Here is a 17724-nt window from a genome sequence, read left to right as displayed (position 1 = left end):
CCTGTACATTACTGTCACACACATGCAGGTTATGGCTGATCAGTGAAGTCTCAGAGTCGCCCTCTAATCCTCCATTTATCCCACCAGCAATGCTTGTCCCTCCATCTACTCCACTGCCCAGTAGTCCAGGCCTAGTAACAAGCAGGGGTGTGGAGTGATCTGTAGCAGCCGCAGGTTCAGTCTCATCTCTCCCCCTGTTTGCACTCGAAACACAAACTTGTTTCGTGGGCAAAGACTCCTTGATGGACGTCTGCAGGCTACAGATGATCTCATCCCTTTTTGCTATTTCACATTTCATGTTGTCAATAATCACCTCAGTAGTTGCTGCTTTTTGCTTATATTCTGTTATTTCCGTGTCCCCTACTTAAAGACACCCGACTTACAGACAACCCATAGTTACAGACAGACCCATCTGACTTCTGGTGAAGTTTTTTGAATGCTTTACTATAGTCCCAGGCTGCAATAATAAGCTGTAAGGAGTCTGTAATGAAGCTTTATTGATAATCCTTGGTCCCATTACAGCAAAAAATGTTTAAACTCCAATTGTCACTGGGGGCAAATTTTTTTTGTACGGATCTACAATTATAAAATATACAGTTTCGACTTACATACAAATTCAACTTAAGAACCAACCTCCGGACCCTATCTTGTACGTAACCCGGGGACTGCCTGTATAACTGTATAAACACCTTATCCACATCTGCATAATACTTCTCAGCTACATGAGACTGCAGTCTGTGTATCCGGCTGTCCCTCTCTTTTATAGCCTCCATGTGCTCTTCGAGTTGTGTCTCTTAGCTGTTCAGCCGTTTAACCCCTTCCTTACAACAATTGCAATGCACATCTTCAGGAACCTTTGATCCTTTGTCTCCATCTATCTTTTCCATCTTACTAATGGCCTCCTCAAAAACACACACAAGCTTTGCCATCATATGGAGCCTCTTAGATGTCTGGTTCAGTACACTGCGCTTATCATAGGAACTCGCCTGCTCTACCAGGGATTTCCATAGCAGCTCAATAGATTCCTCTTTCTTAGATAACACAGGGTTAAACAAACTATATTCAACTTTTCAAAAGTCACATGTTCCACTTTGCCAGTCATTGTATCCCTGCGATCTGTGTTACTCCTGTACTAAGGACTATACAAAGCAAAGACCCTCACACCAGGGTCACCTCACAAGGGTCTGATAACAGAAAACAACCAGAATCCTAAGAACTGAACTTATATAGATTCACTGCCAATAATCACACTCATACTAGGCCTCAGATGAAACTGTGCTACCTGTCCGAACCTACCCAGTCTAGTGACCTAAGTTCACCGTATAACAACAATTTCACCACCATATCCTAATATAGATGGATCGTGACATTTGGGCCTGGCTCGCCATTGATAAAGGGGATTTGGATTGGGTTTTTGCTCAGTTCCTCTAGGCTTCAGTGGTTCTGTCCAGCCCCTTAGTCTGTGCTATTTACCATAAGCACCTACTCCAGTCCTTCATATATCACAGGAATAACATACAACCCTCGCAGATACTTATATACAAAAAGACTTTACTAACAACATACATGTGACAAAGTAACTACATAAAATACAATACAAGATACACAGAGAACACAACTGCACACAAACCTCTTTTCCTGACCCCTTCTGGACCCAGTAATGTGTATGTAAATACAATATAATCTAACACTACAGCAGCTCCTGGATATATCCTGAAGCAGGAGTCACATCCAATACCTGACCATATACATGTACATATAGAGACTTATGCACAATAGCATCTATATATCTAATCCTCCAATACACGTGCAGGGCACTGATCCACGTGTGAATGGGATACGGCTATAGGTTGTACATGTAGTTACACTAATATATACACACTTACTGTAAACACTTAGCTATGTGTATATATATATATATATATATATAATATATATATATATGGTAAAACACTTAACACCTGGGATATCTATAGGTACATGTATAAAGTCTACTATATTATAATAAGTACTATGTTATAATTACTCTTATAAAGTTATATACATACACAGAAAGCACACACCATATATGATCTGGTTCCTTAGTTAAGTGCTGCTCGTCCGGGGGGGCCAGGAGCAAGAGAGAGAAGAGAGTGATTTCTGTTTTTACCATGCTTAAATATCCCTGTGTGTAGTCCATTCCCACCCCTTATAACTCCACCCTAAGACCCTCTTAGGATAGACCCCAGTAGTGTGCAGGGAATCTCACACCTGGTTCATGGTGGCTTCTTACTGTTCAAAGCCTTTTGATATGTTAATGACTAGAGATGAGCGAACATACTCGAAACTGCTCGTTGCTCGGACGAATACTGCGCCCGCTCGAGAAAATGGCATCTCCCGCCGTTTTGCTTTTTGGTGGCCAGAAACAGAGCCAATCACAAGCCAGGAGACTCTGCACTCCACCCAGCATGACGTGGTACCCTTACACGTCGATAGCAGTGGTTGGCTGGCCAGATCAGGTGACCCTGGAATAGACTAGCCCCTGCCTGCGCTGCTCGGATCATTCTGTGTCTGGATGCCGCTAGGGAGAGAGCTGCTGCTGGTCTGGGAAAGCGTTAGGCTGTTCTATTAGAATAGTGTTAGGCAGGAGTGATTCAACAAGAACCCAACAGCTCTTCTTAGGACTACAATAACGTTATACATTTTTTTTTTTTTATTTGCAGCTAGTACCATATTGTGAGGAATTTGCAGGGGGACTTGCTACCGTTGTGTTTAGCTCTTAGTGACACACATATCCACCTCAAACACCAAAGTGGGACAATTTATTAGGGGTTTGATTTCAATTAGGCACAGTCTGCCAGTTTCTTTTTATTTTACGTTTATTTTTTCATAACTCAGCGTCATCTCATCTGGCATAGCAGTGTGCTTTCATACTTGGCTAGAAAATAGCCATAGGAGAATCCAAACGGCTTACTTGGGCCTACAATAGCGTTATATATTTTATTTCTGGTTGATCTGCTGGTGGCTGGCCTTGCTGTAGTGCATCTACTACCATATTGTGAGGAATTTGCAGTGAGACTTGCGACCGTTGTGTTTAGCGCTTAGTGACGCACATATCCATCACAAAGACCGAAGTGGGACAATTTATTAGGGGTTGGATTTCAATTAGGCACAGTCTGCCATTTACTTTTTATTTTACGTTTATTTTTTCATAACTCAGCGTCATCTCATCTGGCATAGCAGTGTGCTTTCATACTTGGCTAGAAAATAGCCATAGGAGAATCCAAACGGCTTACTTGGGCCTACAATAGCGTTATATATTTTATTTCTGGTTGATCTGCTGGTGGCTGGCCTTGCTGTAGTGCATCTACTACCATATTGTGAGGAATTTGCAGTGAGACTTGCGACCGTTGTGTTTAGCGCTTAGTGACGCACATATCCATCGCAAAGACCGAAGTGGGACAATTTATTAGGGGTTGGATTTCAATTAGGCACAGTCTGCCATTTACTTTTTATTTTACGTTTATTTTTTCATAACTCAGCGTCATCTCATCTGGCATAGCAGTGTGCTTTCATAGTTGGCTAGAAAATAGCCATAGCAATAGGATAGCATCGTTTGGTTTTAAAAACTAAAAAACACAAAAAAAACAAAAAAAAAAATTAAAGTTATAACTTTCATTTTCAAAATGTTTAACCCGAGGGCTAGGGGTAGAGGACGAGGGCGGGGACGTGGGCGTCCAACTACTGCAGGGGTCAGAGGCCGTGGTCCTGGGCGGGGTGAGACACCACCTGCTGATGAGGGAGCAGGGGAACGCCGCAGAGCTACACTCCCTAGGTTCATGTCTGAAGTTACTGGGACTCGTGGTAGAGCACTGTTGAGGCCAGAACAGTGCGAACAGGTGATGTCGTGGATTGCCGACAATGCTTCGAGCAAATTGTCCACCAGTGAGTCTTCCACGCAGTCCACCCATGTCACCGAAATCGGCACTCCTCCATCTCCTGCACCTCAGCCTCCTCCCCCCCAGTCTGCCCCCTCCCAGGAAAATTTGGCATTTGAACCGGCATACTCTGAGGAACTGTTTTCTGGACCCTTCCCACACTCACAAACCACTTGTCCGGTTGCTGCTGAGCAATTTTCCGATGCCCAGGTTTTCCACCAGTCGCAGTCTGTGGGTGATGATGACCTTCTTGACGTAGTGGAAGAAGTGTGTAAAGAGGTGTCGGACGATGAGGAGACACGGTTGTCAGACAGTGGTGAAGTTGTTGTCAGGGCAGGAAGTCCGAGGGGGGAGCAGACTGAGGGATCGGAGGATGATGAGGTGACAGACCCAAGCTGGGTTGAGAGGCCGGGTGAACACAGTGCTTCTGAGACGGAGGAGAGTCCTCGACCAGAACAGGTTGGAAGAGGCAGTGGTGGGGCCAGACGGAGAGGCAGGGCCAGAGCTGGTGCATCAGCGCCAAATGTGTCACGTAGTGAAGCTCCCGTGGCGAGGGCTCCCGCGGTGAGGGCTAGATTTTCAGAAGTCTGGAGGTTCTTTAAGGAAACACCGGATGACCGACGGACTGTGGTGTGCAACATTTGCCAAACCAGGATCAGCAGGGGTTCCACCACTACTAACTTAACTACCACCAGTATGCGCAGGCATATGAATGCTAAACACCCCACTCAGTGGCACCAAGCCCGTTCACCTCCGGCCATGCACACCACTGCTCCTTCCCCTGTGTCAGCTGATAGTCAGCCCCCTGCCCAGGACCCTGCCACAAAAACCCCATTGTCGCCTCCACAATCCTCCACAGCATCCACCAGCGTTCAGCTCTCCATACCCCCGACGCTGGAGCGGAAAAGGAAATATAGTGCAACCCACCCGCACGCCCAAGCCCTTAATGTCCACATCTCCAGATTGCTTAGCCTGGAGATGCTGCCCTATAGGCTAGTAGAGACCGAGGCCTTTCGCAACCTCATGGCGGCAGCCGCCCCTCGGTATTCGGTCCCCAGCCGCCACTACTTTTCCCGATGTGCCGTCCCAGCCCTGCACCAGCACGTGTCAGACAACATCATCCGTGCCCTGACCAACGCCGTTTCTGACAAGGTCCACCTGACCACGGACACGTGGACGAGTGCTGCCGGGGAGGGCCACTATGTATCGCTGACGGCACATTGGGTTAACTTGGTGGAGGCTGGGACCGAGTCTGACCCTGCGGCTGGTCATATACTGCCGACGCTGAGGATTGCGGGGCCTACCTCGGTCCAGGTCTTTCAGGCCTACTATGCCTCCTCCTCCTCCCACCCCTCCTCCACCTCCTCCTCCGAACTACCATCCGTGGGCATGGCGCTATCAGTCGCTAGCTCTAGGCACAGCAGCAGTGCCGTCGCTAAGCGACAGCAGGCGGTGCTCAAACTGCTGAGCCTAGGCAATAAAAGGCACACCGCCCAAGAACTATTACAGGGCATCACGGCGCAGACTGATCTGTGCCTGGCACCGCTGAACCTGAGGCCAGGCATGGTTGTGTGTGACAACGGCCGTAACCTGGTGGCGGCTCTGCAACTCGGCAGACTGACACATGTGCCATGCCTGGCCCATATGTTAAATCTGATAGTTCAGCGTTTCCTCAAGACATACCCCAATCTGTCTGATTTGCTCACGAAGGTGCGCCGCATCTGTGCGCATTTCAGGAAGTCCAGCACAGATGCTGCCACTCTCAGGGCAGCGCAGCGCCGCCTCCAACTGCCCGCTCACCGACTGTTGTGCGACATGCCCAAGAGGTGGAATTCAACATTAACCATGTTATCCAGAGTTTACCAGCAGCGCAGAGCGATTGTAGACTGCCAGATGTCAACTTCCACCAGAACTGGTAGTCAGGTCAGTCAGCTTCCTCAAGTCTACAATGAGGAGTGGACGTGGATGTCTGATATCTGTCAGGTGCTGAGTAACTTCGAGGAGTCAACACAGATGGTCAGTGGCGATGCCGCCATCATCAGCCTCACCATCCCGCTGCTTGGCCTGATCTCTCTGATCAGCATGAAGTCGGAAGCTTTGCGCTCGTAACAAGAGACGGGGGAAGAAGATTCCCTTGTTGATAGCCAAAGCACCCTCAGGTCTGTTTCTCAGTGCATATCGGAGGAGGATGAGGAGGAAGAGGAGGAGAATGTTGGCGAGACACAAGAGGGGACCATTGTTCAGTCCTTCACTGTTCAGCGTGTATGGGCAGAAGAAGAGGAGTTGGAGGAGGAGGAAATGGGCAGTCAGGCCAGTGAGGGGAGTGAATTATTGCGCGTTGGGACTCTGGCGCATATGGCAGATTTCATGCTAGGCTGCCTATCCCGTGACCCTCGCGTTCAAAAAATGTATTCCAGCACCGATTACTGGGTATTCACTCTCCTGGACCCACGGTACAAGCAAAATCTTTCCACTCTCATCCCTGGAGAGGAAAGGAGTGTGAGAATGCATGAATACCAGCAGGCCCTGGTGCACAAGCTGAAACAGTATTTCCCTTCTGACAGCGCTAGCGGCAGAGTGCGTAGTTCTGCGGGACAAGTAGCGAGGGAGAGTAGGCGAGCAGGCAGCTTGTCCAGCACTGGCAAGGGTACGCTTTACAAGGCTTTTGCCAGCTTTATGTCACCCCAGCAAGACACTGTCACCTGTCCCCAGTCTCGGCAGAGTAGGGCTGATCTTTACAGAAAGATGGTGAGGGAGTACGTAGCTGACCATACCATCGTCCTAAATGATCACAAAGCTCCCTACAACTACTGGGTTTCAAAGCTGAACATGTGGCACGAACTGGCGCTGTACGCCTTGGAGGTTCTTGCCTGCCCTGCCGCTAGCGTGTTGTCCGAGCGGGTTTTCAGTGCAGCTGGTGGCATCATCACCGATAAGCGTACACGCCTGTCGACTGACAGCGCTGACAGGCTGACGCTTATTAAGATGAATAAAGCCTGGATTTCTCATAATTTCCAATCTCCACCAGGTGAAGGAAGCTCAACCTGAATAATTTATGCACTCCTCCTCCTCATTTTCCTCCTTCTCCTCCTCTTTGTACACTAAAGCAGAGGAAACTGGCTATTTTTTGACAGGGCCCACTGGCTCTAGCTATAGTACTTTATGCATTTAATTTTTCTGGAGGGCCACCTACCCGGTCCTCTGTTTTAAACAATTTTTGGGACTGCCACATACAGGCACTCAATCTATTTCATTTTTCTGGAGGGCCACCTACCTGCTCCTCTGGTTTGAAAACTTTTTTGGACTGCCACATACAGGCACTCAATCTATTTCATTTTTCTGGAGGGCCACCTACCTGCTCCTCTGGTTTGAAAACTTTTTTGGACTGCCACATACAGGCACTCAATCTATTTCATTTTTCTGGAAGGCCACCTACCTGCTCCTCTGGTTTGAAAACTTTTTTGGACTGCCACATACAGGCACTATCCAAATTAAATTGTCTCCATAGCAGCCTCCACATGTTGTCTCCATTGCTACCTCCAAAAGTCGTCCATATAGCTGCCTCCATACATCGTCCCCTTATCAAACGAGGTGTGTCAAGCAGAAATTTGGGTTGTTTTCATGGATTCCACATCAAAGTTGTTAACTTTGTCACCACCCTGCTGTGTTATCCACAAAATATACTGGCAAACTTTTATGATTAACCGATATTATTTCAGCGCTTCTTGCGCATCTGTTGATTACACTGCTGTGTAATCCACAAAATATACTGCCAAACTTTTACCATTTACGGATATTATTTCAGCGCTTATTACGCATCTGTTTACATTCCCCTCACCCGCCATATCCCAAACTTATAAGAACGCTACTACACTTAACTTGGTGGAGGCTGGGACCGAGTCTGACCCTGGGGCTGGTCATATACTGCCGACGCCGAGGATTGCGGGGCCTACCTCGGTCCAGGTCTCAAAGGCCTACTATACCTCCTCCTCCTCCCACCCCTCCTCCACCTCCTCCGAATTACCATCCGTGGGCATGGCGCCATCAGTCGGTAGCTCTAGGCACAACAGCAGTGCCGTCGCTAAGTGACAGCAGGCGGTGCTCAAACTGCTGAGCCTAGGCGATAAAAGGCACACCGCCCAAGAGCTATTACAGGGCATTCCACATCAAACTTGTTAACTTTGTCGCCACCCTGCTGTGTAATCCACAAAATATACTGGCAAACTTTTATCATTTACCGATATTATTTCAGCGCTTCTTGCACATCTGTTTACATTCCCCTCACCTGCCATATCCTAAACTTATAAGAACGCTACTACACTTGATCTTATACAAAAGGTTCTTAGAAGTGCTGTTTGGGGAGTAGCCTAGAGACTGGGGCTTGGATTGGCGAAAGCTCGCCTGGCAGCGGAGCGCCAGCTCCATCCCAAGATCCAACTAACATAGTTTTAACTGCAGCACCTTTAATCTACTACTAGTTCTCTGCCTCCATAATAATAATAATCTTTATTTATATAGCGCCATCATATTCCGTAGCGCTTTACAAATCATAGGAAACAAATACAAATGTAATATAACAGAGCACAACATTTGTATGGAACAGCAGGAGTGAGGTCCCTGCTCGCCAGAGCTTACGGTTTATGAAGATGATGGGGTAACACGAGGTAAAAGAATATTTAATGGTCAAGCCATTCTTCTTAGGGAATAGAACAAAATATAATAAATGGAATTGCTGTCGCTTGAACCACTCAGCCGTAATCTTATATACCAGGTCCAGGGTGAATGGGACTGCAGAGAAGTCTGGTGCCTGTTGGTTGCTGGATAACAGATGGGAGGACGACACAGGATGGGTTAGTAGAAGAGTTAAAACTTCATGCAGTTAATGAGTGTTATAGGCTTGCCTAAAGAAATGGGTTTTAAGAGCACGTTTGAAACTTTGGAGGTTAGGTATTAGTCTGATAGTCCAGGGCAGAGCATTCCATAGAATTGGTGCAGCTCTAGAGAAGTCTTGGAGACGCGAGTGGGAGGTCCGCACTAGGGTAGAGGTTAATCTAAGATCACTGGCGGATCTAAGAGCACGGGTTGGGCGATAGACTGAGATAAGAGAGGAGAGGTAGGGGGGTGCAGCATTATACAGAGCTTTATGGATGAGGGTTATTATTTTAAACTGTATTCGAAAGGAGACTGGCAGCCAGTGCAGCGACTGGCATGAACTGTAGGCATACATGGTCCCCTTATCAAACGAGCTGTTTTAGGCAGAGTTTTGGGTTGTTTTCATGGCTTCCACAACAAACTTGTTAACTTTGTCGCCACCCTCCTGTGTAATCCACAAAATATACTGGCAAACTTTTATCATTTACCAATATTATTTCAGCGCTTCTTGCGCATCTGTTTACATTCCCCTCACCCGCCATATCCCAAACTTATAAGAACGCTACTACACTTGATCTTATACAAAAGGTTCTTAGAAGTGCTGTTTGGGGAGTAGCCTAGAGACAGGGGCTTGGATTGGCGAAAGCTCGCCTGGCAGCGGAGCGCCAGCTCCATGCCAAGATCCAACTAACATAGTTTTAACTGCAGCACCTTTAATCTACTACTAGTTCACTGCCTCCATACATCGTCCCCTTATCAAACGAGCTGTGTCAGGCAGAATTTTGGATTGTTTTCATGGCTTCCATGTTAACTTTGTCGCCACCCTGCTGTGTAATCCACAAAATATACTGGCAAACTTTTATCATGTACCAATATTATTTGAGCGCTTCTTGCTCACCTCCTTTGGTTCCTCTCTGCCACCCATTGGTTTGAAGCCTGAGTCCATTTAGGGTATGTCGCCATGCCACTCTCTAGCCTGCCGCTGCCTCTGCATGCCGTCCCCTATAGTGTCAGGGTCAATTATTGGATGTTTTAGATGCTATCTAGCTTCATTCTGTCACTCTGTCATGGCCATGCTGTTGCCCATAATTTTGGCATACTGGTGCGTTTAAGCAGCCTCAGAGGCATCCATGCATGCTGCCCCTGCTGTTTCCTGTCCATTTCCGTGGTGTTTCCATCCTTTTCTGAGGTTTCCAGGTGTTTGGCCAAGCTTCCCTGTGCAGAGCCTTGGTCCCCTTGAAAAATGCTCGAGTCTCCCATTGACTTCAATGGGGCTCGTTATTCGAGACGAGCACTCGAGCATCGGGAAAAGTTCGTCTCGAATAACGAGTACCCGAGCATTTTAGTGCTCGCTCATCTCTATTAATAACTCAGTACACACACATCTCATCCCAGAATATCAGTGACTGTGGTCAGTATAAACTATATCCATTTACACTATATGTAATATATATAATAATAGAGCAGAGGGTCCAGTTATGAATAATGTTCCCCTGTAACAATATGCAAACTAAATTAATACATTTTGAGCTCCCTTAATTCAGTTCAATAATTGTATAACTTGGTTTTTATGTAACAGGAAAACACTGAGCAAACTTCCAGAAAGTGTAGACTTTGAATATTCAATCCTTTATTATATGAGAAAATTACATTACATATGTTTGTTTTTCCATAAGGACTGGCAGCACTTGGCCAACATTTTGAACAACATCAAGGAGTATTAAAACATCTCAACCTTGCAAGAATTTCTGCAACAGCAAAAGGTAATTAAAAAATGTATATATTTTCATAGAATGTTTGTTTAACCCCTTAAGGACGCAGGGTTTTTTCGCTCATTTCTCGCTCTTCACCTTCAAAAATCCATAACTTTTTCATTTTTATGTGTACAGACCTGTGTGAGGGCTTATTTTGTGCGTAACAAATTTTACTTTCCCGTAATGTTATTTATTTTAACATGCCGTGTACTGCTAAGCTGAAAAAAATTCCAAATGTGGAAAAATTGAAAAAAAAACGCACCTGCGTCACGTTCTTGTGGGCTCAGTTTTTACGACTTTGACTGTGCACTCAAAATAACACCTCCGCTTTTATTCTTTGGTTCGGTATGATTGTGGTAATACCAAATTTATATAGGTTTTATTGTGTTTTAATACATTTTCAAAAATTAAATGAATGTGTACAAAAAAGAAAAACATTTTTTTGCCATCTTCTGAAGCTAATAACTTTTTCATACTTTGGCGCACGGAGCTGGGAGAGGTGTAATTTTTTGCGAAATGAGCCGACCTTTGCATTGCTACCATTTTGAGGTCTGTGGGACATTTTGATCATTTTTGTTAATGTGATGTAAAAAGGTGTAAAAGTCTCATTTCGGACATTTGGAAGCCATTTCCCGCCTCGGAGGTCACCGCCGGCCATAAACGTTTCTATATATTTTGATAGATCAGGCATTTTGGGACTCGGCGATACCTAATGTGTCTGTGATTTTTACTGTTTATTATGTTTTATATCAGTTCTAGCGAAAGGGGGGTGATTTGAATTTTTAATATTTTATCATTTTTTTTTATTTTTTAAACTTTTTTTTTTCTTTTTTTTTTCCACTATTTCTTAGACCATCTAATGTACAATAACCCTAGATGGTCAGATCGCTCCTACCATATACTCCAATACTTCTGTATTGCAAACGAAGACCCGAGGCTACCATGGCAACCGATCGCCGCCCCCCCCCCCCCAATGACGTTCGGGGGCGCGGCGATCGTAATAAATATGGCATCTTTTAAATGCCGCCGGCAACGAAAGGGTTAATAGCCGTGCAAGCACCGACCGCGATTATTAGCGGTGGGGGTTTCCTTTGTATGAAGAGGACTCAGCCTGTGAGCCCTCTTCATACATCCCCTATACCTCTGTGTCGTTGAGCTATGGCGCAGAGCTTTAAGGGGTTAAAGCAAGTGAATTTGGGATATCTTAACACATTTTTTAAAGGGCAATGTTACATTTTTTGAAAAGTTTTCTTTATTCTTGAATACAGAATTGCATATGTCCATCTACCTCTGTACCTTCTTTCATCTTAATATACAGTATCAGACAGGGATAACAAATATTATCTGGCACATCTGGCTTCTTTAAAATACTTTCTGTACAGGGACTGATATGCCACTTACAAAGGGACAGGGCTGTCTGTATGTTGGACTTATAAATTAGAAACTGGCACTAGTAGAGATATATTTATAATAATTAAATTGTGTTTAATACATAAAAGAGTACCTACAAACATTCTCAGATATAGAATAAAATAATGTACATAGATTAGTTGTATATTTTCACCTAAAATAATGTAAATATAACACATATATACACTCACCGGCCACTTTATTAGGTACACCATGCAAGTAACGGGTTGGACCCCCTTTTGCCTTCAGAACTGCCTCAATTCTTTGTGGCATAGATTCAACAAGGTGCTGGAAGCATTCCTCAGAGATTTTGGTCCATATTGACATGATGGCATCACACAGTTGCCGCAGATTTGTCGGCTGCACATCCATGATGCGAATCTTCCGTTCCACCACATCCCAAAGATGCTCTATTGGATTGAGATCTGGTGACTGGAGGCCATTTGAGTACAGTGAACTCATTGTCATGTTCAAGAAACCAGTCTGAGATTATTCCAGCTTTATGACATGGCGCATTATCCTGCTGAAAGTAGCCATCAGATGTTGGGTACATTGTGGTCATAAAGGGATGGACATGGTCAGCAACAATACTCAGGTAGGCTGTGGCATTGCAACAATGCTCAATTGGTACCAAGGGGCCCAAAGAGTGCCAAGAAAATATTCCCCACACCATAAGACCACCACCACCAGCCTGAACCGTTGATACAAGGCAGGATGGATACATGCTTTCATGTTGTTGACGCCAAATTCTGACCCTACCATCCGAATGTTGCAGTAGAAATCGAGACTCATCAGACCAGGCAACGTTTTTCCAATCTTCTACTGTCCAATTTCGATGAGCTTGTGCAAATTGTAGCCTCAGTTTCCTGTTCTTAGCTGAAAGGAGTGGCACCCGGTGTGATCTTCTACTGCTGTAGCCCATCTGCCTCAAAGTTCGACGTACTGTGCATTCAGAGATGCTCTTCTGCCTACCTTGGTTGTAACGGGTGGCGATTTGAGTCACTGTTGCCTTTCTATCAGCTCGAACCAGTCTGCCCATTCTCCTCTGACCTCTGGCATCAACAAGGCATTTCCGCCCACAGACCTGCCGCTCACTGGATGTTTTTTCTTTTTCGGACCATTTTCTGTAAACCCTAGAGATGGTTGTGCGTGAAAATCCCAGTAGATCAGCAGTTTCTGAAATACGCAGACCAGCCCTTCTGGCACCAACAACCATGCCACGTTCAAAGGCACTCAAATCACCTTTCTTCCCCATACTGATGCTCGGTTTGAACTGCAGGAGATTGTCTTGACCATGTCTACATGCCTAAATGCACTGAGTTGCCGCCATGTGATTGGCTGATTAGAAATTAAGAGTTAACGAGCAGTTGGACAGGTGTACCTAATAAAGTGGCCGGTGAGTGTATGTTATACTAATGAACCTAATAAGTAAGGTATCTAGTAAGTACGGTATGGGCTCCCGTTGGTATAAAACTGTTCAATTAATGTGGAGTGGAGATATCTTCAAACTGTTTGTTTTGAAAAGTATTTATTTGCAAAAAACATATATCAATCCTTGTAACTTCATATGGAATAGGTTTCTACTCACGGTTAGTTTATCATGGCACTGAATGGAGGCGAGTTATTCTCCGGCATCCCGGAGACTTGTTATCATAGAATCCAATACTATCAAGAAACCGTGCCTGTGTGTGTAGGCAGGATCGCGCATGTGAGATGGATGTGCTTGGTGCACCACAAGAGCAATGAAAACCTGGTTCCTGTATAATGCTAGTAAATATAGCCTTTCATTTGTGCAGGCTTGTGTACTATGGTCTTCTATAGGAACTTCGATCCTGACTGTAGCAGAATGAGTGTTTTGAAATATTGGAGACTAGACGAATTTCAAAGTACTTAACTTCTTTCTCAGTAGCAAAATACAAATAGATGCCATCAATCTCTGGTCTGTTAGTTAAATACAAGTTGTTCCACCCTTTTGGGGTTTATGGAAAAAGCATAATGGATCTTCTTATAAAGAAAATCTGGTTACAGATTTATTTTTCTCTAGTTCAAATATATATATATAAGATTTCGGGAGTCCCAGAAAGATACATTCCAATCAAGTTGGATGATATTAACTGGCAGATACCTATGGTATTTTGCACACATAGGGGCACATTTACTAATGGTCCGAACGCCGCATTTTCGTCGGGTTTAACGTTTTTTTTCAGAATTGCCCTGGGTTTTTGGCATACGTGATCGGATTGTGGCGCATCAGTTCCGGCTTGCATGTGACACAAATCGGGAGGGTGGAGAAAAGCTATATATATATAGCATATAGAATATAGCGCCACGCTTCTAAAGCAAGTTTTATGGCTAATAGTTGTTGGTCCCCTATGGAGTAATTCCTCTCTGTGGAGGAGAAGGTCTTAGAGAAGAACCCACAAGTGATAGTTCGGCTCTTGGACCCTTTCTCAGTGAGCACTGCTCCAGCTCCTACTGAGGAAGCGTCAATTTCCAGCTGGAATGGCTTCTTTGTATTAGGCCGTGTGAGTACTGGGGCTGAGGCAAAGGCTGCCTTCAGTCTAGAGAAGGCTTCTTCATCCACCGGGGACCAGAGTCTGGGATTTTTGTTCTTTTGCCACAATTAGAGACACTAGAGAGGATAAGTGTGGAATAAACTGCTTGTAGTAATCGGCGAAGCCCAGGAATCTCTGTGATGCGCACAGTCCTACAGGGCGAGGCCATTGTAGAACCGCAGACAACTTAGTGGGATCCATCTGAAGACCCTTCTCAGAGATGATATAACCGAGAAAGGAAAGACTGTTGTTGTGGAACCCGCACTTTTCGAGTTTGGTGTAAGGGTGATTGGCTCTTAAACGACTGAGAACCTGCCGCACATGGAACTGGTGGGACTCAAAGTCCGTAGAGAACACCAGGATATAATCGGCACAGTTATATAGCAAGTCTCTGAAAATGTCGTTGACAAACTCCTGAAAAACAGCTGGTGTCCAAACGGCATGACCAGGTATTTGAAGTGCCCATTACAAGTATAGAAGGCGGTCTTCCATTAATCACATTTGCTGATCCGGATGAGGTTATACGCCCCACAGAGGTCTAGTTTGGTGAAGACCTTGGATCCACATAAGTGATCAAAGAGTTCCATGATCAACGTCAATGGATAGTGTTTCTTCACTGTGATCTTGTACAGGCCACTGTAATCTATGTATGGACAGAGTGACCCATCCTTTTTGGTCGACGTGCCGTTGGATGATCTGAAAGATTTGGGCTGAGCGCGGGATTCAACTTTATCTTGTGGCGCCAGACAGTGCACTTACATGCACCAGGAAGAATAAGGTGAACTCTGGCAGGCCTGTGTGGGGAAGCGACACATGCACGATATCCGGTGCACAATCTTAGTGAATTGCGGCAGAGTACATTATCTTCGGACAATGAAGTAAAGTTTGAAAAAGTATATTACAGTTTCCAATGGTCATTATATAGAACTAGAAAGTGTCCCATTAGACACCTTAAAACAGGCAGGGAAACAGATCTTGTTTCTTCCACAGGACAAATCAGAGGGGATCATGCTGGAAGTAAAGAAGTTTTAAAAAAAGAAACAGTGCAGTATACGTTCAGCAATGAGTCTCTTGGGCACCCTAACTTCACCTAAGATGGTGTCAGAACCATACAAGAGGTTTAGAAAATTGTATTCTTGAGAAATGCCAATCATGCGCTCCCAAACACCTCCCATATGAGATGAGTGAGGTGGGTTGAAGGTGCAAGTGCAGTAATAGGAGCTAAGAGACTTATAAGTAGTGTAATTTTCAAATGTATCATGTGCCGAAAACTCACTTGTGCATCCCAATTCCAAAAAATGGGCGACCTTCCAGCGGAGCGTTTGAGTACTGAACCCCCCTTTACGCCTACAGTCCATGGAGGCGTAAAAGCTTCCTAAATTCCTTTGTTGTGGATAATAGGGTCGAGGGTGGGGTGTCTCTGTTGATCGTTAGTCTATCCGTCTGTGCTGAGAACGGAAGATTAAAGTCACCTCCCATTAATAATGCCGCCCGTGGCAGTTTTGAGAGTCGGGTAAATATTCGTCTTAGAAAGTGAATTTGCCCTTTATACGGGGTGTAAATATTGCACAGTATAATCGGAGTACCTTGTAGTGTACCCTGTATGATGAGAAACCTCCCCCCAGGGTCTGAAATTACATTGGACGTCTGAAGAGGGCAGGATGCAGCAATTATAATTGCCACCCCCCCCTTTTTTTCCGCTCCCCAGATGCGACATAGGAAGTAGGATATAACCCCTTAGCGAATGCACAGGTACCTGTTGCATCAAAGTGCGTCTCTTGCAAGAGAACAATATCCGCTTTCTGGTTTCGCATTTTTGTCAGGGCCAAACGCCTCTTGACTGGGGAGTTAAGCCCCTTCATATTTAGGGTGAGAAACCTAACCATGGTTGTATGTAGAAATACATGACTCGCTATAAGAGGGCCCCCTCACAATCCCTTTTTGATACCTGTACTGATCAAGAATCAATTCTAATGGTTGTCCATTGCTGGCATAGAGAGGCTGGATCATCACTCTTACATTCCGATACCTGAGGAAGACACACAAGGAGGGGTGGGGTAGGGTACACAAGACAACATTAAACCATAACCCATGTGTGTCTACATACACAGCGATTGGTGGAAGCATCCTTTAGACTCGAGTTGGCCCCAAGGAAGGCTTATTGCCACCCCAGTTGTCAAGCCCAGTCCAGAATACTCAAGGGAAAGAGAAAAAACAAGAAGAAAGAAAAAAAAAAAAGTTGTTGTTTCAAGCAAGCCTGAGGAAAAGGGTCAAGAATAGAAAAAAGGGGGGAAAAGGAAATATATGCGAGAAAAGTCGCGGGTGAGAGATGGGAGATGAAGAAGATAGAAAAGAGGGGTGGGGTCGAGTCACCGAGGGTTTGCCCCGGATTGCCACCTACTAAAAGACTGTTGAAAGTCTTCTCCCTTGACCAGTCATGGTGAGAGAGAGTGTCCAAAATGTCTTGGTAAGGTAAATATAGTGTCTCCTATACCACCTCCAAGTTGGATGTTAGGCCGGCGGGTTCTTCCCTGGCCCTCTTGGCGACGAACGGCGTCTCCTCTTCTGCACCAGAGTCCACTCGGGGGGAGGCGCCGGCGGTGGGGGGTGATTTCCGAATCAGGGATATCCGGAACTGAAAGGTCTAGGGCTTTGCAGAAGCCTGGCATGTCCGCATAGGAAGCTAGCTGGTCTGTCCGTTATGCAGTGCCAGCAGGGCGAAGGGGAAACCCCACCTATAGGGGATGCCTCGGTCTCTAAGCTGGGACAGGAGCGGTTTCAATTGGCGCCTCTTGTGAAGGGTGATCCATGCTAAGTCCGCAAATATCTGGATAGAGGCTCCCTTGTATGACAGCGAGTCTTTTTTCCTGGCAGTCAGCATAATTCTTTCTTTCAGCTCGTAGTCTGTGACGCAACAGATTATGTCTCTAGGTCTGGTGGAGGAGCCCCTCGCCCCTAGAGCTCAGTGGGCCCTGTCGAACTTAATTTTATGTGAATCCGGTTCATTCAGTATGCTGTTAAAGATTGTTTCTAAGAGTCCTTTGACATCTTCAGGTCCCTTGGGTTCTGGGACTCCCCTCACTCTAATATTATTTCGCCTTCCACGGTTATCAAGATCTTCAATATGGCGATTCATATCTCGCATGGCATAAATTTGGTCAGCCACTGACTCTCGTAGCTGGGCCACGTAGGATCTTGTGTCATCATGGGCCACCT

General features: G+C 45.5%; 1 protein-coding gene across 5 annotated transcripts in view; it reads left to right on the top strand.

Annotated features, from left to right (window-relative positions):
- LOC140070832 (capping protein, Arp2/3 and myosin-I linker protein 3-like) overlaps positions 1 to 17724 on the top strand; it is an 813581-nt gene that overhangs the window by 264244 nt on the left and 531613 nt on the right. For all 5 annotated transcript variants that reach the window (XR_011848999.1, XR_011848997.1, XR_011848998.1 and 2 more), the window contains exon 12: positions 10466 to 10552. Coding sequence is in view for 2 of the 5 variants with exons in the window: in XM_072117787.1 (XP_071973888.1) it covers positions 10466 to 10552 (87 nt within the window). In the remaining 3 variants the exon portion in view is untranslated. The remainder of the gene's footprint in view (positions 1 to 10465; positions 10553 to 17724) is intronic.

The sequence above is a fragment of the Engystomops pustulosus genome, chromosome 7 (assembly GCF_040894005.1).
Source record: "Engystomops pustulosus chromosome 7, aEngPut4.maternal, whole genome shotgun sequence".
Classification (NCBI taxonomy): domain Eukaryota; kingdom Metazoa; phylum Chordata; class Amphibia; order Anura; family Leptodactylidae; genus Engystomops; species Engystomops pustulosus.
This window is presented reverse-complemented; position numbering and strand designations above follow the sequence as displayed.